General features: G+C 42.2%; 1 protein-coding gene across 1 annotated transcript in view; it reads right to left on the bottom strand.

Moving 5' to 3' along the window:
- Window positions 1–17,357, bottom strand: part of LOC140481636 (insulin receptor substrate 2-like) — a 47,030-nt gene extending 29,673 nt beyond the window's left edge. Inside the window, exon 1 of the mRNA XM_072578147.1 lies at window positions 14,011–17,357. Coding sequence (XP_072434248.1) covers window positions 14,011–17,200 — 3,190 coding nt within the window. The 5' untranslated portion in view covers window positions 17,201–17,357. The remainder of the gene's footprint in view (window positions 1–14,010) is intronic.
- Between the last annotated feature and the right edge of the window lie 4,842 nt (window positions 17,358–22,199).

The raw sequence follows: 22,199 nt of genomic DNA, 5'->3' as shown, positions 1-22,199 counted from the left end.
TGCCTGGGAGAGGCTTAAGCAAGTATAATGTCCCCACTCCCCCCACCCAAGTATCACATCCAGGTTACTGGTTACTGTGACACACACACACACACACACACACACAGCCTTTCTGGAAAACTATCAAGAGAAACAACATGCATCATCATGAAATTAAGAGAAATACTGGTTTCCAGAGTAACTGAATTGACAGTTCTTTCAATGTTGAACATTCAATTCAGAAGAAAATCGACAATTTCAAATCTATCCATGGTAGATTGTGCAGTTTTATGTTTTTTTTAAATTAAAAATACACACAGCTTTAATTTGTCCACAAAAAAGTGTTTTGTGTTACCAACAGAATGACAATCCAACAGATTAGGGCAACAGAACTGAAAAGGGTAACAGTGGGACAGGCACATGGTTTATGCAGCTGGAATGCATTCATGATTGATTAGAATTTTTTTCTCCTCTATTGGTGAGGTTTTAGCTTGGATTTAAAAGGATTTTCCACTGGAAAGAACTGTAGATAATCTAAAACCAATACCATCTAGATATTAGTGTTTGTTCAAATCAATCAGGTATTGCTGTGCCACATTTACTGATATTCAAAAGGGGAAGTAATAAATAAATTATGCACATGCATTCTTCTCAACAGCTGGTCAGAAACAGGCACCACTAAATTGTGACAGAATGCTAATTGTTGAAGCACAGCTCTTATTTGGATGATTACTATCTTACTGTTATTACTGTGTCACTTCTATAAAGAGTAAATTCTTTTCTTAGTGGAAAGATGCAGCCCTACGAGTCAACATTGAGAAAGCATAATCAGAGGGACCATGTTAATTCTGCCTTGGAAGGCAAATTAAGCTTCTTAAACTCTGTAATAACACACAACTTTCAGCCACTATAAATCAAACAGACAGTAGTGTAAGAACAATGTCACTGGACAAGTAGTGAAAAGGCCCAGGCTTAAGCTCTGGTAAGATGCATTCAAATCGCAGTTAATGGAATTTAAGTTCAATTAATAAAATGTCTGAAATTGAAAGCTACATTCAACTTTCATCGATTGTCTCAAACACTCATCAGGTTGACTAATGAGCATGTTTATTATGAATTTCAACCATCAGGTGGACCAACAGGCTTGTGCATGGGAGAACACAGTATCGTGGTCAAGTGATGTCATTGGACCCATGCGTGCATGTACCAGCCGCCATCTTAGCAGCTGGGCAAGGAAGTGGATCACTCCTTCCTCAGCAGTGATGGAGGAGGAGGAACAGTAGGTTGTGGGACGGGAAGGCACAGGCATGGCTGAAGAGGAGCAGGTGGTCACAGGACAGAGCAAGCAATAAACAAGGAAGCCTATTCTGCAGATACCCTCCACCTCCCAACCTCAGCAGCACATGTATGTCCAGGTACAGTCTGTAGCAGATACCTTACATCATAGACCACGTCGACACATGTGCCAGGACCATTATGGTTAATTATTTGGTTCACTAATATCTTTTAGGGAAGAGAATCTGCCATCTTCACCTGGCGTGGCTGACATGTGACACCAGATTCACAACAATGGAGTTAATCTTAACTGCGCTGTGAAATGTGCAGGTAAACTACAAACGGTTTGAGAAGGTAGCTCACCACCACCTTCTCAAGGACAATAAAGGACATGCAATATATGCTGGCCAGCCAGCAACGCCCACATCCCACAAATGAATTTTTAAAAATGGCCATGGGTGGCACTCAGTTCAAGAGTAACAAATGCTGGTCTTACCAGAACTGCACACATTCCAAGAAAGAATTTTTAAAACTTCACTGCTTTTTGTAGAATGGCACAAATCTCATTCTTGAGAGGGCAAGTGCCCATTATCCTTTAAAGCGAGTAAACAGCTGATATTTTCAGGAAGGCTGACTTCACAGATGCCCCAAATCCATGCAGGAATAGTACAAGACAATCTTCATCCTAATGCCAGAGCTTTTTGGACAAGGAGGGAAAATGAATTGGAGATGTTGAAAATCTCCAGAAAATCCATAGGAATCCCTGAAAGTTTTTGGATTTCTTTTTGGGTGGGGAAAGATTGAAATTTGTGTTTAAATTATCGGCTTCATCTTGTTAATGCAGATGAGCCAGTGGAATTTGAACGAGATCACACAAGTTAGCAAACTAATACGACGAAAATAGCACTTTCATGAACACTGAATCCTACCTCAGTTTAGGGTAGAATTAAAATTTAAAGCTAATGCCTTTGTAACCTATAAATGGACCAAGAGCAGAAAACAAGGAATCAACTGATTAAAAACAAATTGACTGACTGACTCTACATGAGTGACAGAACATAAAGTAGATGATAATGTTAAACCAAGTACAAGATTTATTAGCCCTGATAAAAAATTCTCAGTGATTCGTTTGGACATCTTAATTGTTCACTTCCTAGTTACCGGGTTCCACAGGAAGTGATGCCAGCAAAAAGAACCACTGAGGATAGTGGTTGTAGACTTTTCACTTTAGAAACTTCTTTTTTAAATTAGCAACCATGAAGTATGTTTCTAGCAGACAGAGCAAAAAAAAACTAACTGAACTAATCTATAACTGAGGTGTTTAAAAAAAGGCGCAAACCCTTACTGCCTGATACCCTCTTGATGTGACCCCCATTACTATCACAAAGAGTGTCTACTGGGGTGCATTCATTAAAAGTTAGAAAAATGCTTTCAACATGACAGCAGATAGTTAGCTGATGGCTTAGAGAAAACTAAAATCAGGGCTGATTCACACAGTAGTGAATCCACTCTGAAGCGTCCTGCTTTAATGCAGTGTCCATGTGTGTTCACAATCAGATGGCCTACAATGTTTCATAAACACAAGTCTTACTGTTGTTACAAAGCCAAACATGGAAGCCGATATGCACACAAACAGATGATAGTTTTACAGTTTAAATGTTGTCCAGGAGACTAGAACTTTTTACTGTCCTTTGAATAGTGGCACTGGGTCTACCTCATACACCTGATAGAGTCTTGGTATGAAAAAACCATCTGAAAGATGATGCTGCATTGACTGACTTTAGCATGTAGCCCGGTTTGACTGTCAAATCATACAGTTCAGAGACTAGAGTGAGCCAAGTCCTGAAGCAGTACTTTAAATCTTTGTTTATAATTAGAAAACAATTCCAAAGAGAAAAAACAGGTTTTGCTTTTGCTACGTGGTGTAACTCAAGTTTAAAGCTGTACACTACGGGTAACAAACAGAGCAGATGTGGAATTTCCCAAACATTATTCGACACAAAACTTTTCATTCCGTTATCAATAAAGCCGGAGAGCAATTTGTATTGCATTTGGGATGAATAGATAAAATAAACATTTTCTTCTAGTTAATAATACTAATATACTTTTTTTTTGTGGAAATCACTTAATTTCAAATTATGGCATAAAATCCCATACAGTAATTCATTGCTTATTTCTCAAAGTTTATCTTGATTTTCCATTAGGTTCTCATACCTCTTGACATTCATTTTTCAATCAACTACTAAATTCCCTTTTAAAACACAATTGGCTCCAATTAAACAAAAGCTTAGCACAGACAATTCTGTTTCCACTCATTTTCATGTTCATGAATTTATCTGACTCCTCCAAATCTTCTCGTGTTTTTTTAAAACATGTGCCCTGCAGTTACACAAATACACTATTCTTGTAAAACCCTGATGGTACAGGTAAATAAATACTCAGAAGCATCAAAACATACAAGTGTTAACAACACAAATAACTTTTATTTAGAATTTACACAAGAAAACTAGTCATTATGAAATGAAAGTCTAAACTGCGCATTTGGAACCTACCTTTCTATACTGAAACATAACTAAAGCCATGTAAAGTGTTTTATAAAATCCAGTTAAAGGTGAATAAAGTGCCCTTATTTGACTTAATCCTGCATTAATATTGTAACTTAGCATCATTGAAAAGCTTTATGCATCCAGTATTATGACAGAACTCTTTTGGAAAACACACTGGCAGAGCTCTTGACCCCCTGAGCACTTCTGAAGTTGTATGTTTACACAGGCCAGAAGCCCTTGACCATGGGGCCTTTAAACATTTATAAACGGCTGGGGGCAGAGCTCCGACTATGCAAGCATGCAACGGGAGGCTCAATTCTAATTACAGTCAGGCAGCACATCTGAACTGGGCCTGGATAGCACCTCTACTGCAGCTGCTGAACTCGACGGCTGGCTACAGTATAATTCTACCATGACTTTGTCTGTGTGCTATGGCTCTTTTGCACCAAACTTTAGGTCAGTATTGTCCAGGGAGGAAGAACTCACTAGTATATGACTAGAGCTGAATGCTTGCATGTTCACCACTTAGATTCTGTTTATTGCCCGCTCTGCAAGTAAACACAACACTGTTTTTCCATAAATACAGCTCTTGTGTCACAGTAAAGACACTGTAGTCACTTACCATCAAACTACATTAATAGTCTAGGACAAAAGACAACAAAAGACCCGAGGGCCACATTTTACTCAAGGCTTTAAGGAACTGAAGCAGATGGAACACTGCTATTTAAATTAGCTCCCTGCTCCTTAGGGATAGGCAGCCTTCCTTGGTTGAAGTGGGGGAAATTAAAATGATATGGTGAGGTGGGAAGGAACATTACAAGGATGTAAAATCCTGTACCATCACAATCTCACACTGTCCCATGATCTTAAATGCTACCATATCACACCAAACAGAGGGGTGGGAGGGGGAAATTAACCAATTGCTTAATTTATCTGTGTTAGATAACTTCCACATGCCTCTGGAACACATTGACCTCTTTTCCTGATTAACATTAATTCACTTGTTAACCTCTTGCCTATTTCCTTCTGAATTGGATAACTCACTGTGCAATTGTGAAACATCATCAGGTAAATCAATCGATCCTAACATAACACCAACCGCACCACTTTGCTGATTAATATAGTTAAGTTTAGGTTTACACTTTTAAATGTCTGAATGGGTTAGACCCACAGCAGAAACAGCGACAAATTGAAAATGGAAAACATCTTCAGCAAGTATTCAAAACAGGAGTTGTTAACAGTTCATTCAAAAGACAAGCATTTTGTGATACATCACTCCCTTGATAGTCTAGGCTGAAGTCATGTAGTGTGCGTGAAAATTCCACAGCAGGGAAAAGTAAAAATTTTGATTGAGTAACTGCATATTATAGAAGTCTGAATGATCAGAACATGCAATTGGATTGATAAAAATGCTTTGTTTTCAAAAGTCCTTTTTTTGTCATACTCTGTTAAAATGCAGAAACATTGAAATCAATTCCAAGACTTTATTTTAAAGCGATCATTGCAGGCACAATTCACCAAGAAAAACTTCTTTGTCCCCGGTTTCAAATTAAATTGAAAATGAAATTAGGATGAATCTAGTAAGCAATCTGCTTGAAAGGAAAACAAAATCAAGCAAGTCATCCCCTACCCTTTGACAGGAATGTTTAAGTTACAGAAATGGTATATACAGGACACAGAATAAGGTTTTGGTCAATGGTATTTATGGGAGAGAGAGTAAGGTTTTCGTCAATGGTATTTATGGGAGAGAGAATAGGGTTTTGGTCAGTGGTATTTATGGGAGAGAGAGTAAGGTTTTGGTCAGAGGTACCAACCTCCAGAATGAAAGCCTTCCCATTTCAAAAGCACCCTTTGCCTAACTGTGTAGGTCAAAAAAACAAGTGAGCAACTCAACCTTTGGACTAACAGTCTGCATTCCAGTCAGGAAACAGAGTACCTGACAACTGGCAAGCAGCTGACTCACTTGTTTTTGTGAAGTATTTTAATCACAGTCCACAGTCAGTTAAGACCTGAAACCAACTGCAGCTTTTAAACACTAAACACCCTCGAAACACACAAGCATTTCAAGGTACATGCACAACTTTCAAGAAAGTAAATTCCAATTAATGGTTGCCTGATGCAATAATGAATGGTATACGGAAGGAAAAATGTAACAGATGTTTACGTAATAAAAGCAAAAACACCATGCTGAAAGTATACTGCAGGTTCATCTCAGCATTACCTTTAATTTTTTTTTGCCTCTTCTTCTATTAGGTTTATGTTAAACATCTATAATGTTTTGTTCAAGTTACATACATCACAATTACAAACCTAAGAACTGACTGAAACAGGAAAACATAATTTTTTTTGTTGGAAAAAAATTACTTGATTGACTAATTGTAATGCAGCTCTTAGATAAGATGCTATTCAACATAAACTCATGATATAATGGTGTGTTCCTTTCAAACTGCAGCCTAGCTGGTTTCCTCGTGACCAACTAGATTTATGGGGAGAAAATATCCCAAAATTCTAAAGAAGCACAATTTCCACCTTCAGAACTGAGAAAGGGTCACTTGACCCGAAACCTTAACTCTGATTTCTCTCCACAGATGCTGCCAGAGCTGTTGAGCTTTTCCAGCAATTTCTGTTTTTGTTTCTGATTTACATAATCCACAGTTCTTTGGGATTTTACATTTTCCACCAGTCCTGATTCTATGATACTCATAATGAGGACCTTTTGTGCAGCATTTGTGTGAAATGAACAGGGTAAACCAAGGCTCACTGTTACCAATTCTGTCTGATAGTGTTATAGCAGGAACAGAGTAACAGATGCCTCCTCCCACTGAAGTTTGGTAAGAGGAGAGAAGAGCTGATCATGCTATTAAATTGATCAGAATCACGTTGAGTTCAATAGTTAAACTAGGACAATGTCTCATTAAAAGAGTGAAGCTTCTTAGCAAGCCATATTTATAGCTGTCTACCAAATTACTAACTATTTATCAAGGAGCTCTGCTGTTACTAATGACAAGGCACTTATAATATCACACTAATGACCTAGATTAAAAGACAAATTTAATTTCCATCAGAAAAATGCCAGAGGTAAAAGGATTCCAATTAGAATTTTTGCACCAATTATTTAATACTGTCCGTGCAATTAACTACATAAGTAAATGAAATCAACACAAGCTACAGGGTACATCACAGTAAGCAGAACTTGGACTCACAGGTAGCCAAGACTAGTAAACTGGTCTTTCAGAATGACATCCTCAGCTTTAACCACTCAGGCTTAATGCATGCTTAGGATGAAGATGCAGACTACAGCCAAAGTAAAACCGTCCAACTAGCCAACATTTCGGTCATTCGCATAAGAAAGATAGATATTGCCTTCTCCCCAGTTATTCACTTCTGATTCTTTTAAATCCAGTTTGACGGGCCATATAGCCTTGGTCTCCAACACACAGATTGTGATCGACTGGTCAAGTGCTGAGCCTCTGAGAGTTGATCTCACAGTTCACCAGTGCTCCCTAACTGTGCACACATGGATCATCATGGCGATGTGTAACCTCTGCTTCTGGAAAGCTGAGTGGCAAGAGAAAAGTGCGTGCTCCGAACTGGCTTTAACCAGCTTGTTACATCAGGCTTCAGTTTGGTTCAGGTGGACTATCATTGCAGGGTAAAGCAAGTTCTGTGGTGACAATGCAAACAAAGGACAAAGCAGCCTTTATTCCTGATGAAGGGCTTTTGCCCGAAACGTCGATTTCGCTGCTCGCTGGATGCTGCCTGAACTGCTGTGCTCTTCCAGCACCACTAATCCAGCCTGCTTCATTGGTACAATGTCCAAACATTCACTCCCTTTACCACCAATGCTCAGCAGCAGCAGCAGTACATACAATGTGCAAGACGTGCTGCAGATGCTCAACAAGGCTCCTGACACAGCACCTCCCAAACCCACAACCATTTGGAAGGACAAGGTCAGCAGATATCACCTGCACGTTCCCCTCCAAGCCACTCGCCATCCTGACTTGGAAATATAATCGCTGTTCCTTCACTATTATTGGGTCAAAATCAAGGAACTCCCTCCTACACGCTGAGTATACCCACATCAAATGAACTGCAGTGGTTCAAGGCAGCCCTCCACCACTTTGTGATGGACAACCAGCAATGCCAACATCCGATGAATGTATACATTTTTTAAAAAATGAAGACAAAAGCAACTGATATGTGAAGCCAGTATATGACAGTACCAGAAATAAAGGAAGCTGTTTGGTCCCATCACGTCCACGAATATAAGATAGGCAGCTGACCTGTTCCCAATACAGAACAACCTCAGTTATCCAAACGTCAATAATCCAAATTTCGGATGATCTGAACAGGATCTCAAGGTCCTGTAAAAACATTATCCGAACAATCAGTTGTCCAAAAACAATACTCTCTGCCAGTCTCATTTGGATAATCGAGGTTGTACTGTATTGCAAATGAACAGCAATTTGGAGGCTCACTGGAGTAACCTGGAATAAATACTCCACAATCCCAACAATGGAAACCACTCTGTTTGCGCTCATATTAACACAGGCAATCATAGATTGAGCAGAGTGGGAAAACCTGCATTCTGGCTTCACAATGCAATCTCCTGCAATGTTCAGAGCCACTGAGGATAAGCCCTGCGAAAGTATTATTATATTCTTAAGTTCCTGAAGGCCCAAAAGTTCAGAAGTACTAATCATGAACTACACAGAGACATTGTCTATAAAAGTTCTATTTATTGGTTTAGCATTCTATTATTTTCCTACCATCATTGTTGTAGAGTAATTCACTAGTAGTGAAGCACTTTGGGACATCCCAGCAAGGTATGAGGTAAACATTTTTAACATAAACTGATACAGCTTTTATTAAGAAGCCATTTTGCCAATTGTTTGGAAGTATGTAAAAGATATGACACAATAATGCCTTTCAAAACATTTTATGTCACTTGTTTTTCTTCTTCAGCTAAAGGTTTGCCAACCACAATTTCCATACATTTTCTCCCTCAAATTGGCTGCTTGACAATAGAGATTTGAATGGCTTGCTGCTCCCTTTGTGCTGAAGGACAGTAAAGGTCACTTGGATAGCAGAATCAGAGGATTGCTCTGCTGCGTGTGGAGCCAGGACACAGTGTGCACGAGAAACATGATTGAGGGTATCACCCAGTGAGTTTCAACTCTGTCCTCATCTGACACCCATGCACTGGCAATTTTCCAAGCAGGGCTGGGGTAACTCGATATTGTTCAGGAGTAGGAGCTGTGGCAAGCAATCCCCGCCCTGGGGCATTCCAACCAGTGCAATGCTCCTTCATCTATCCCAGTACCAGGCCAGTGAACCATTACTGAGATATCAGGGAAAACCACATTTTTCTGAAGCAGCAGGAAAGTGTACAGCAAAAAGATTGAGGAGAATGTTTTGAACTTTCTTTTAAACTAATTTTAAAATAATTAAATTCAGTGAATTGTTTATATAGGAAGAAGGGGAGACGCTGGAGTAAAACAGAAACATTAAAAGTATTCTGTAGCCGTAGAGACAATTATCACTAATGATATTAATTTCTTTGTGAATCCTGGAATTCAAGAATCTGGAGATATTTAAGCATCGAATACAAGGGGCCTCATTAGGGGGACATTCCAATAGCTGGATTAAGATCCACACTAGTTTAGCCTGGGTTAGTGGTTGAAGGATGAATTGTTTTATATCCTATGAGAAAATATATATAGTAATTTTGAAGTTGATACCATTGGCTTAGCTAGGAACAGGCCTTTATGAGCATTACATTTGACCCTGTGACTGTACCGACCTTCTCTATTCTCCTTCACCGACCAGTGTTTCTTTTAAATAAACAAATGAACAAAGCTCTGATCTGTTTTGGGTCAGGTTCCTTCAATTTTGAGTGTGGATGGGTTTTCTGTGAATCTGCTGAAGTACAGATATTTTTTAATCAATCTGTTGAGATGTCCTATGAAAGAGCTCTGGAGCAGCTTTGGCCCAGACTAGTGTCACTACCACTGTACTACAAGAGCCCTTCTGCTTCATACATGCTTCCAAATACCTTGGGCAGGCCCAAATGAATTGTCCTATTTGGTATCAGAATTCTGAAGTGATATTGCAGCTGGTGTCCTGAATAAGATTCAATCCAGACAATGACTAGTGTATGTTGCTCAACAGGTCCTGTTTCAAAGCCAGCCCTGTGCCTGTGTGACTAAAAGTGTTCTAATGGCTCCAAATGTTGGTATCAGGATCTGAAGTCGAGAATGTGGTGCTGAAAAAACACAACAGGTCAGGCAGCATCTGTGAATTGATGTTTTGGACATAATTTCTTGATGAAGGGCTTATGTCCGAAATGTCAATTCAGCTGCTCTTCAGATGCTGCCTAACCGGCTGAGTTTTTCCAGCGCCACACTCTCGACTCTTGAACTCTAGCATCCGAAGTCCTCACTTTCTCCCATCAGGAGCTGAAGCTCTCAAGATGTTCATATTTAGGCATTCTGAAGACTGTATCAGGGGTCATGAACATTTTCTAAATGACATTTAACATCACACAAAATGTACACTTCATGCAATCAAACCAAAGGAGATTATTAACTTAGGTTCATTTTGGGGACAGTGCAAAAGCTTGCAGCAGACCCACACCAGCACTTGGTCTAAATACAGCCCGAAGCCCACCACACTGAAACTTGTAATGACACTTAAAAGGATAGACAGGGTAGCTGTGGATTAGATGTTTGGCCCAATTGGGAAGTCTAGCGTCAGAGTCACAATTTAAAAATAAGGGGGATGTCACTTAAGTCTGAGAACAGGAGGTTTTTCTTTTTACTCAGAGGGTTTGGAATCTTCAGAATTCTGTACCACTGGAGGCTCAGTGTTTGAGTGAGGTTAAGGGAGAGACTGATGTATTTCTAATCACCAGTGCCATAACAGAGATGGGTGAAAGGCATTGTAGTGTTTGGTCAGCCATGATCAGATTGAATAGCAGAGAGGCTCATTGGGGCTAAATGGCCTACTCCTGTTGCTGAGTGTTATTAGATTGTCATGTTTATACAACCTATGCTAAGATTCATTTGTCTACAGTAAACTGTTTCAATGCTAAAAACATCCATTTTTCTTATACTTGGACTATGGCATTTTGGCTCAATGATTAGCACTGCTGCCTCACAGCACCAGGGTCCCAGGTTCGATTCCGGCCTTGGGTGACCGTGTGGAGTTTGCACGTTCTCCCTGTGTCTGTGTGGGTTTGCTCCGGTTTCCTCCCACAGTCCAAAGATGTGCAGGTCAGGTGAATTGGCCATGCTAAAATCGTCCATAGTGTTAGTTGCTTTAGTCAGAGGGAAATGGGTGTAGGTGGGTTACTCTTTGGAGGGTCGGTGTGGACTGGTTGGGCCGAAGGGCCTGCTTCCACACTGTAGGGAATTTAATCTAATCTTAAAAGTGCTGCTAGACCAAAAATGAATACTCTCTGAAAGTTATTTTCTCATCACAAATAAAGCTAAAACCGGTGTTAAATTGTAATCAAAAAGTGTAGGAATTTAAAACAGAGATTTTAAAAATCCCTTTCACTAACATCAAATGTTATTAACATAGAAAAAAGTCCGAACATGTGCTTCAGAGAAGTGGAGTGAAAGAATGAACACTGAGCTAAAGCAGATTTTAGGGGAGTGATCAAACAGTAAGTCAAAAAAAGGGTTTTAATCATGTTATTAAAAGGAGAAAAATGAGTCAAGCTTTTCATGACAGAATTGCAGAGTGTGGCAGCTAAAGACAAAGGTGGGGGAGCAGGAGATATATAAGAGCAAAGCAAAGAAGGTTCTTTTTTAACCTTTGTCAAATTATTGTTCCTCTTGAACGTGTCGGGGGAAAGAGTTCATTCTCCTTCTTTAATACAATTGGGCATTTAAATAAAGCCAACTGAAATTTTCTTCAGAATACTCATCCGGTTACCATCTTTCGTCTTTAGTACTTTACGGATGCTCTCAGGAATCTTTGGTAAACAAATTATTAAGCACTCTGCCCTGGAACGTGTGCACACACTTTGTGTGCTTTGTACATTTTGTTCTTAGCAGATTAACAGACCAACAAAAGAGCCTTAGATGCAGAAAGTGGCTCAGATTCCTATCCATCGATGCTCACGCTGCAATCTATTTCTCAGATTAATCTCCCTAAAATGAGGCAATTTCTCACTGTATACAATTCCATGACTTTAGAGAAACACGCCAACTAGTGCCACGTACAGAAATGAACAGCTCTCCCGTTGCCCCTAGCAAAAGCAGCTAATAAAGTAAATAAATCACAGACAGGCTGGCAGCTAGTAGTACTAGACTACCAGTTACAAACAAGCTACATTTTTCAGTGCCTTTTTGGCATCCAAACGTGCTATTTAACATGAATGAACAGAATGTGGTGTCTTTTTGTTCAGTGGTGCTGATCCAATTTTGCAACAGATCAGTCCAGTGACTAATCAGACACACAGATCAATTCAACCACTGTATAAAATAACACAATTTCCTGATTAAACGTGTTATAGGAATCTTACAATAACATACTGACATCATTTTGAACAAGCCTCAGCTTGTTAAAAGTGATTTTCTTTTCATCTAATACCTGTGCCAACTAGTCTGCAAACAAACCAAAAAGCATTTCACTTTGTATTTTATGACAATAATGTCACTAGTGTTCCACAGGACTGAATGTGAACACAGCCTGATCAGAAATGCTCACAGTACTACTATTAACCAAATGAAACTGCTTTCAAAAAATGTATTCATCAGAGATTGTGTGTTTTTCCATCGAAATGACTAAAGTACCTGGCTCAGATTTCAGCAGAAGTCAGAGACATACACAGTAGTTAATCTCACAAATCATATGTTCTGAAATAACTTACTGCTTAAGTCATACATAGGAACAAAAAGCATATGAACCATGATATTATATAAACATGTGGAATATCCTGGTACCGTAATACTGAGACATTTACAACTTCTATCTCGACACATTTCTACTTAATTACCAGCACAACTATGCGTCCAAACATCTAAAATCTGTTTCAGTTCTTCCCTAGCACAGATGTAGAACTGCTGTGAAACCCAGCTATCACTGTAGTAGCTTCCCTGTGTCAAACTAAACCCAAAAAGACAGCTGCTACTCAGCTTTTGGTTTCAGTTTGACTAACCAGCAGAACTGAAAATCCCAAAGCAAATGAAAATCAAGACTGTAATGAGAGATAAACTGATTGCTTCCACTTGTGTTTAAATTTGTGCTTCAGATCCTGAAGCACAAATATAAATTCTCAATAAAATATTCACAGGAGCATTCATCACATAAGAACTCCAACACTGGAGTTCAAACTTTGCATTATTTTAACTGTATTTTCTATATGCTGCACTTTCAATCACCATGACTGCTCTTAATATTGATTTCACGATTAAACAGATCACTGAAGAGATTCCTCCTCCTCTCTACAACACAAACACCAACCTCCACTCCTGCTCCCTTGCCTTTCCCTTTGCTTTTGATTGCAGCTGTGCTTAAATTCTAAACAAAGATTAATTTGGTTGGTTAAATCCAAAATAAGTATTCCATCTCTGATTTTTCTTTCATGTCCCTTCGTCTTGAACTCTGTCATCTGATAAGGTAGTTTACACAATGTAAAAAGCAACAGGCAATGCCACTCTAATTGTAACAAGCTGGACATGAACATTTAATTTAAAAAGAGCTTGATGTTTAATGGGCAATGCTACAACATTTTGCCTTTAAGTAAACCAAAGGAAAAGGAATATTGAAAATCTGTAAGGAGTGGAACTTATAACAGCGAGGGTTTTACATGAATGCTTCACTTTCAGTGTTTGACATAACACAAAGTACACTGTTTGTCTCCCCACCTTCAAGAGGTAACTGCAATTATCAACAGCTTCCAGGCAGTTCAGCAATAAAAAGTGCAGATGGCTTATTTTGGGGGGTGGAGTGGAGTGAAGTGCAGACGTGCATTCAATTCTAAGTAAAATGGCAGAGGAATAACCAAATGCCTCTAAAGTACTTTCCCACCTACCTGCCAAGTTTCATATTTGAAAAATCATTGTGAATGCCTGCGAATTCAAACTGCCTATCCATAAAAGAGCAACAACACTGGTTACTCGCACATTCAAACATACAGCAATACATGCTTAGAACTGAACAAAAATCTTAAAAAGATAAACATAGATAGTTGACAAACCTTCCACAGCAGCAGCCCGGTCCAAATTCTTTGATACAAAGTCTATTCTGGCATATGTGCTGGCATCTGAACCATTAATACTTCCTTTGGCTTGAGGAGTTGATCGACATCGTATTAGCTTCTCGCATCTCGTCAAATCATCATCCATTAAATCTAAGGCAATGTAGTTCAGCCCGTTCTGGAAACCAGTGGAGGTTTTGCGACACATTGGGCTTCCTTGTTCCTCTTCTGCTTCATCATTCTTTCTGAGAGAAACATTCTCAAATGAAGCAGAACTGTGTCTCTTGGGATCGTGAGCAAATGAAGGCGAAACAGGTGTGACCGTTGTGGTGGAAGAGAACGTTTCTGAGCTATGACGCCTTCGCCCCTGGGGATCGGCGCGGATTACTTTTGCCCCTCGATTGGGATCGAGTGGCAGACTCGGAAGCATGAAAACCTCAACCGGAGGCATCTGATCAATCAGGGATAGTCTTTTCACACCAGTGGTGGGGCTTGCCACTTGGATACTTTCATGTTTTGGTGAAACGGATAGTGGAGCTGTTGTAGCCATTCCAAAAGTCATATCTGTATAATCAGTCTCGTCTTCCAAAGGGTTAGGGAGACAAGATGTCCCAACCTGACCTTTAAGGTAAATGTCAGCTGGGTGGTTGATGCTGGAGCACACAACTGACGATCCAGAGACTGAATCAAAGGAGCCGCAAGGAACAACTCCACTCTTTGGTGACTGAGAGTTGAGATCGAGGTTCATGTAGTCAGACACTGCTGACTTCCTTTGAGCATTACCGCATTCCTTGGAAGATAAGGAACTTTGTAATGACACAGCAGGTGGGGAGTACACAAACTTGTTGAAATCAATATTAATATATTCTCCTGGGCTCTTTGGTTCTGGGGGTAAAGGATGCTCATTTGTACTTGGTAATGTGCTGGCTCTCAACTTGTCCAGTGACAATCTCGTGGGTCTCATCGCTCTTCCTCTGGACACTAAACTATCTGTCTGACTTTGCCTCCCTGGCGAACGAGAAGCATGACTGACTGCACAAGGTGTGCCAGACTTCGCATTAAATGCTGGTTCTTCAAGAATAACACTGCCTGGCGAATTCATCAAAACATAATGATCATTTTCACCATTTTTCTGACACTGGGGTTTGTAAGATCGGGGTAATGAGTGGAAGGAGTAGCTGGGTTTGGGAACATCATCACCTACAGGGTTGAAAAAGTAGTCTGGAGGAGTCACTGATGCACAACAGTCAATAGGAGACATGTTCATATATTCATCATGATTAAACTTTCCATCAGAGCTTTCAACAGATAACTTTGACCCACACCACATTCTCATGTATCCACTTGGGTCAGGCGAGCAGCTGCCAGTCGGAGAAATGTTCTTGTATCCATTTGCATTCACTTGAGAATGTGATCGGGGATTAATGATTTGTTTTGGGGCAGAAATACTTTTCGGGCTCATTGGCATGTAGTCATCACTTTTGTTAGGTGCCGGTGCTACTCCAGGAGTCATTGGCATATAACCGTCATCACCAAGGTTAGTGGAGCCAGAGCTCCTTTGGGACCCTATTTCAATGTCGCAGTAATCTTCTGGGTAAGGATTGTAGGCTACTTTGGGGGAGGCAGTGTGTGACAGGCGTCCAGAGCTCCCCATGCAGGTAGCTTTCATTAGAGTATATTCATCTAATGAAACTGAAGAAACCTGTGATGTGGCTTTCTGACGGCATGGAGTTGTTAAAGAGTAAGTTCTCTTCCTGTAGCTCTTCTCCAGTTCTGCACTTTCATCCCTAGCTGTCTGATAACAGCCAGCGTTAAAGTGGCCAGCACTGTGTCTTTCCATTAACATATATCCATACAATTCACTGCCTTCTCGAACAGGTGGTGTTTCAGTGAGGGACTCGGGTGTGTTACTTCGGTTTCCCACATAATGTCTTAAATCGCCCGGGCTGGAACCGTACTCGTCAAAGGAAATAAAGCCACCGTCGCTCGGGGAACCTGAAACAGATGCACTGCCACTGGATGGTCTAGGAATGGTGTCTGAAGCAGATCCATGCCCGCTGCTCGAGGACAGACTCACTGGACTGGTGGCTGATGGGGGTGAATGGGACATTGGCATAGACATTGACCGACTGTGGTGAAGAGAACTGTGAGGGATCACTCTGGAGTTCCTGGACATGGTACTGGAACGGCTAAAGTGTGTTCTCACCATGCTGGGACTGATGGGGCTTCTGGTCATTGACTCGGGCCGGCACATGGTACTGTCGCCCTCACTGGCGGTCCTCATGCGGCACGAGGTGATCTTATTGGCCGTCAGTGGGGCGTTGACGCTGTCAGTCCTCGACCTTCTCTGGAGGCCGGTCTGGCTGGGCGGCAGGTTGTTCAGGTGCCGCCTGGTGGGCACGGTGATGGGGTTGGAGCCCGAGGACTGGCTCTTGCTGCGGGGCCGGAACTCGCACAGCTCCTTCATCGCCTTCATGGCCTCCAGGATGGTCTCGTGGATGTGCTGCGCCACCACCGAGTCGTCGACCTGCATCCAGAGCTCGCCGGGCCCCGTCGACGCTGACCTACCCACCTCCATGAAGAAGAAATTCTCGGAGTGCCCACAGCGGCGGATGTTCATGAGCTGCAGGTTGACAGAGGGGACCTGGGAATTGAGCTTCACAAAGCCCATGCTCTTACTGGAAAGGCACAGCATGTAAAAGCCGGTGAGGTTCTTCGCTTGCCCCAAGCCTTTGGGCTTCAGGTTGACCTGCCACACTTCCTTGTAGAGGGCAGAGGCGGGAGTGAGCAGACCATAGCCCACCTGGTCGTGCTGTAGGAGCTGGTCCTGGTTCAGCAGCTCAGTGAGGGCGTGGAACCAACTTTCCTGTTCCTGCTCACTGTCAGCCGCCACCGCCAAATACTCGTCCTTGGTGTAGAGGGCGATGAGGTATTTGTGTTTGGCGTCTGCTCTCTTGTTGATGTTCAGGCAGCTTTCCAAAGGGATCACTCTCTTCGCTGCCGACTTGTTCCTCCACTTCTTCTCGTTGTCGTAATACTCCAGCCGAGCCGGGCAGTCGCCGCTCCGCTCCCTCAGCACGAAGAACCTCTTGTGCCCGTGTTTCTGTTTCTTCAAGTAGCCGCATTTCTTCACTTTGGGGAAACAGAGATGGCCCCCCACGCCCGCCTTTAACACGGGAGGACTGGCCATCTTTTCCCCCCAACTACACCAGCCGCTGCAGGTTTCTGCTCCTCTCTGTTTTCTCTGCTCCTGTCTCTCTCTCTCTCTCTCTCTGCCGGTACCAGAGTGGAAGTGGGAGCTGTAAATAACACACACACACACACATTGACTGGCTGCACAGCAAAACAACATGTGACCTCCCTCCCCGCGCACACACACACACACGGCACCGCGCAAGAAAAGCAGGGAAGGTACAGGGAACAGCCACAGAGAAATACTGGCGAGGGAGGAAAAAGGAAGGGGGGAAAGGAGGGAAAGAGGGGGAAAGATGGGGAAAGGGGGGAAAGGAGGGGAAAGGAGGGAAAGGAGGGGAAGAGGGGAAGGGGGGAAAGGAGGGGAGGGGGAAATGGGGAGGAGGTGGAAAGGAGGGGAGGGGGAAATGGGAGGAAGTGGAAAGGAGGGGAGGGAAGGGGGAAATGGGGTGGAAAGAAGGGAAGGGGGAAAGGAGGTGGAAGGGAAGGGGGAAATGGGGAGGAGGTGGAAAGGAGGGGAGGGAAGGGGGAAATGGGGAGGAGGTGGAAAGGAAGGGAGGAGAGGGAAGGGGGAAATGGGGAGGAGGTGGAAAGGAGAGGAGAGGAATGGGGGAGAGAAGAGGTGAAGGGAGGGGAGAGGAGGAGGAAACGGGAAGAGAGGAGAGGAGGCAGGGAGGTAAAGGGAAGGGCTGGGGTGTGAAAGGAAGGGGTTGGAGGGGAGTGGGGAGAGGAGGAGGAAATGAGAGACAAGGGGGTAACAAGGGAAGGGGAAAAGGAGGGAGGGGGAAGAGGGGTAAATGAGGGGAGGGTGGAAAAGGAGCAGAGTAGGCAAGAGGAGAGGAGGAAGAAATGAGAAAGACAAGGGGCAAACAAGGGGAGGGGAAAGAGGAGGACAGGGAAAGGGAAAAGGAGGGAGGGGAAGTACAGGAGGGAAAGGAAGAAATGGGAAAGGGAAAAAGAAGGAAGGGGTGAAATGGAGAAAGGGAGGGGAAAAGGAAGAGGGAGAAGGAGAGGAGAAAGGAGATACTGACAGAGAAAGGGAACATGAATTAGAATAGATGAAATAGGGAATAGAGGAGCAAAATGAGGCAAGGGAAGGTGGGTAAAGAGGATGAATGTGAATGCAAGAGTGGGGAGGGGAAAGAGTGAGGGGGCAGAATAGTGGAGGAGAGAGGGAAAAGTTGAAATATAGGAAAGGGATAGAGGAGAGTGGGAGAGAGGATGGGGGATAGAGCAGAGTGGGAGAACAGGGAATAATAGCGAAGTTAAGAAAAAGTGTGGAAGTGATGTAGGAGGGGAATGGAAAACAAGGAGGAAGAGAGCAAGGAGAGAGTGGGGGACAAGCAAAGCCGGAAGGAAAATGTGTGAGGAGGAAAAGAAGGAGGGATGGAGTAAAAGAGATAGTTGGGAGTGAGAGGAGGAATGGAGGCAAAAAGGGAGAGGACGATACAATAGGAGGGGAAGTTATGGTGGTCCAAGGTTGAGGAAGCGTATGGAGAGGAGAGTGTGATCAATAAAAGGACAGACAGAGGGAGGAGTGGTGGGGAAGTGATGAAAGGAAGGGAACAGAACAGGCTAGAGGAAGGAGTGAAGAGTAAGAGAGAGTTGGCGAGGAGAGAAGAGAAGAGGCAAGTAAAAGAGGGAAAGAAAGAGTAGAAGTGGACTTTGCACAAATATTGTATTTTGTTGCTGGCTTCCGTGGAGAAAATAACAAAAGGATCACTGTATAAATTGAAAATCAAGGGGCAAATGGGGAGAGAGGAACTTGAACAATCGTTACTAGAGAGGAAGTACCAGGAAAACTATTGAGGCTGAGAAATGACCAGTTTCCTGGGCATAATGACATGAATCCAAAAGACTTAAAGGTAGATTCTAGATTCTGGAAACCAGCAGTATGGATAACCAAATATGTAAATTCAAGAAAGCAGGAAATGATAGGTTAGCTAGTTTAACTCCTAAGTAGGAAAATACTGAAATTAATTGATTCAGTCATAGCAGGACACTTAGACTATCATAATAATCAAGCAGCAACAACATGATTTTATGAATGATTAAATCACATTTGTCAAATTTACTAGTGTTCTTTGAAGATATAATGAGGAAAATAGATAAAAGAGAACCAATAATTGCAAGCTATTTATTTGGATTTCCAAAAGGTATTTAAGAAGGTGAATAGGATTGCTGTTTGTAAGAAGCAATTGTCAGAAATTGACCATATTTGGCTACCCACATGTCTTTGGATCTGAACTTGAAGAAACAAGAAATGAAACACAAAGATAGTGAAGTGACTTGAAAAACTAGTCAAGAGGCTTTGAGCCAATCAGGCCACATGATAGGTATGCATCTATCCAGTTAAATTTGTCCCAGCCATTTATGTCCCATTTGAAGTATTTACATAAACAGTATTTACAAACTAACAAGCTGCAAGTTCCAGTATGTGTAACCACATTCCTTGGAAATACTAATCCCATTCATTACTGCAAAATGCAGCCACCAATTTGATAATACCGATAAACCAAAAACACCTTAATATGTTAATGAGCTGCTCATGAGCCCAGGATGTGGGATTATTCCAAGATGTAAAAAAGTATAATGTAGAGGGGGGAAGGGATGTACACAGTCATTGTCACCGGTGTGTCTTTTGAACTATAAATGAGTCTTTAGGGATGTGGGTGTGACTTCTCAAGAAACCTCAGGCTGAACTGATCACCTCCCACACAAGAACGCACGGCTAAAAGCGAACAACAGGCTAACTCCGATTTAGAAATTATAGGAACAATATTTATAAATATTGATTAACTTGAAGGGAATTGAGATTCTGGAGTAGTGGTGCTGGAAGACACCACTAATCCAGAATCTGGTTTCCAGCATCTGCAGTCATTGTTTTTACCAGCTTGAAAGGGAATTGAGGTCTATGGGGCAGTGAGTCTTGACAATTTTCTTCTCAAAAGCGAATGTTCACCCGCCAAGGGCAAATTTTAAAGGGAACCAAACTGCAGAAGAACATCAGTAGATTGAGTAGTTAGGCCGCTGTCTGCCTGGGTCCGAAATGCAGCAGACCCTGCTGTGTTACAGTGGGGTTTCTGAGCTTTATAGAGTTGATCACCATGGCGTACATCAGCCTTGAGATAGGAGGCTGCCACTTCAGGTGAACCTTCCACTTTTGTAGAAACGTTAGGAAAGAAAAACAAGTATCACCATGGACCTGAGATTAAGTGGTGGGGGGGGGGGGGGGGGGGGTTCGCTGGCGAGGGGGGAGTCTTGAAAGTGCGGTAGACGAGAAAAGGCGAAAGGAAAGCAAGATTGGGGAAGGAGGAGTGTCGGCGGAATGGGACTAAAGTCCCCAGTGCGAGATCAGTCAGCAGCATCCCAGTGAGATCCTGGAGTTAGCCATGTCCTCCACCTGGAGCTGGTAAAAGTCCCCAGTTGTTTATTTTTGTTCATATAACCAGTTCATTTCAACGAACAAATTCACTAAAGAACATCATTCAATTATTTAACAACAGATAAATATTTCCGTGTCCCCCAAAATCCAGTCGCCAGTTCAATTTCTTTCGGTATGTTTTAGTCTTCGGGCTCTGCGTGAAGGCAGGGCTATCAAGGTGGCTGAGTGAGAGAGTTGGCCGGCCTGGCAGGGGAAGGTGGACCGCCTTTAAAGTGAGCTGCCTTTGGGAGACAGGGAGTTCCTTGTTTATCACCAATGCGTCAGGCTGAGCTGACGATCAATAGCGTTACCATAGCTGCAAGCGCAGAGCAGGACGCTGGCGGTACACTTTCATCTCAGCCCGAGTAAACCTCCTGGAGTGAAACTGGGAACGCAGTTACAACTTGCCTATTCTCGAAAATCAATGTGTGTGTGTAGAGATATAATGTGCCGTGTGTATGTGTGAGTCAATTAACATCTCCCCTAGAATAGTATTTTATATACATGCTTCGTTTATTCTTAAAAATTACTGATTAATTGTTCAATTATTGATTCTTTTCCATTATGGAATGTCATTGTTTTCTCCAGATTGTTTTAAGGATTGACACCGACATTGCAATAATTTCAACAATATGCCGTTCACATGGTGGCCAGCGACCTGTGAAGGTTATTTGATCATTTGCCCCACATTTTAGTATATGTGTGCGCGTATACCTGTCTGTGTAATTGTGAAGATTATACGTCTGTGTGTGTGTGTGTGTGTGAACCCCGTGACAGGTAGCTATGATGCTCAGCAGCTCCCACATTGGAAGCTGCAGTTTTGTAGCTCACTGGGGTCAACTCAGTCAGCCGCTGACTCACTGGCAACACGACTCTGCAGCAAGGAAACAGCAGCATTTCATATTCGAGTTGTTCACATATTCCATAGAGGGCTTATTTTTTTATTGTGTTTTGTTGTTGTTATACCTGCCTACACACTGAATAAATTATATAATGGTGATTAAATCACGGTATAAGACATGACCGCCCCCTCGCATGAGCTAAAGACAGGGGCTTGTTGTTTCAAACGTGGAGAGGGGGAGGAGTTCACCTCAGCTCTGAGGCGTTGGAGTAAAGTTATTGACGCCGTTGACTTTGGGAAGCGAGTGGTTTTGCAGGTTGTTTACCAGCTGGCAAGCTTTTAGCTTGGAGCAGATTCCTGTCCCCAGACCAGAACTATTATCGCAATCCTCTATCTAGTTAGACTCACAGAGAGCATGGTTAATTTGTAATTGAACGGCCCGATTTCAAAGAGAAATTGAAAACAATTATTTGATACTTTCCTTATCCATGTTTACTGCTAGTGTTTTGTGTGAAAACTCTGGCGTACGCGTTTAATGCTAATCTGCACAGACCTCAGCAAAACCGAGTGATTCATTACTGTATTTTTCCATTGCCGGTTTCGTGATTTCAGGTTTAAATTGAATTAAGTCTTCAGAGCGATTGCGGATGCACTTTTTTTTCGAATTTCTTACGTAGCTAATCGTTCTTTGCTTCACTGGGTGAGATTTGGGGTCAGTGTGCATGACCTTAA

Source organism: Chiloscyllium punctatum, chromosome 9, assembly GCF_047496795.1.
Source record: "Chiloscyllium punctatum isolate Juve2018m chromosome 9, sChiPun1.3, whole genome shotgun sequence".
Classification (NCBI taxonomy): Eukaryota; Metazoa; Chordata; class Chondrichthyes; order Orectolobiformes; family Hemiscylliidae; genus Chiloscyllium; species Chiloscyllium punctatum.
This window is presented reverse-complemented; position numbering and strand designations above follow the sequence as displayed.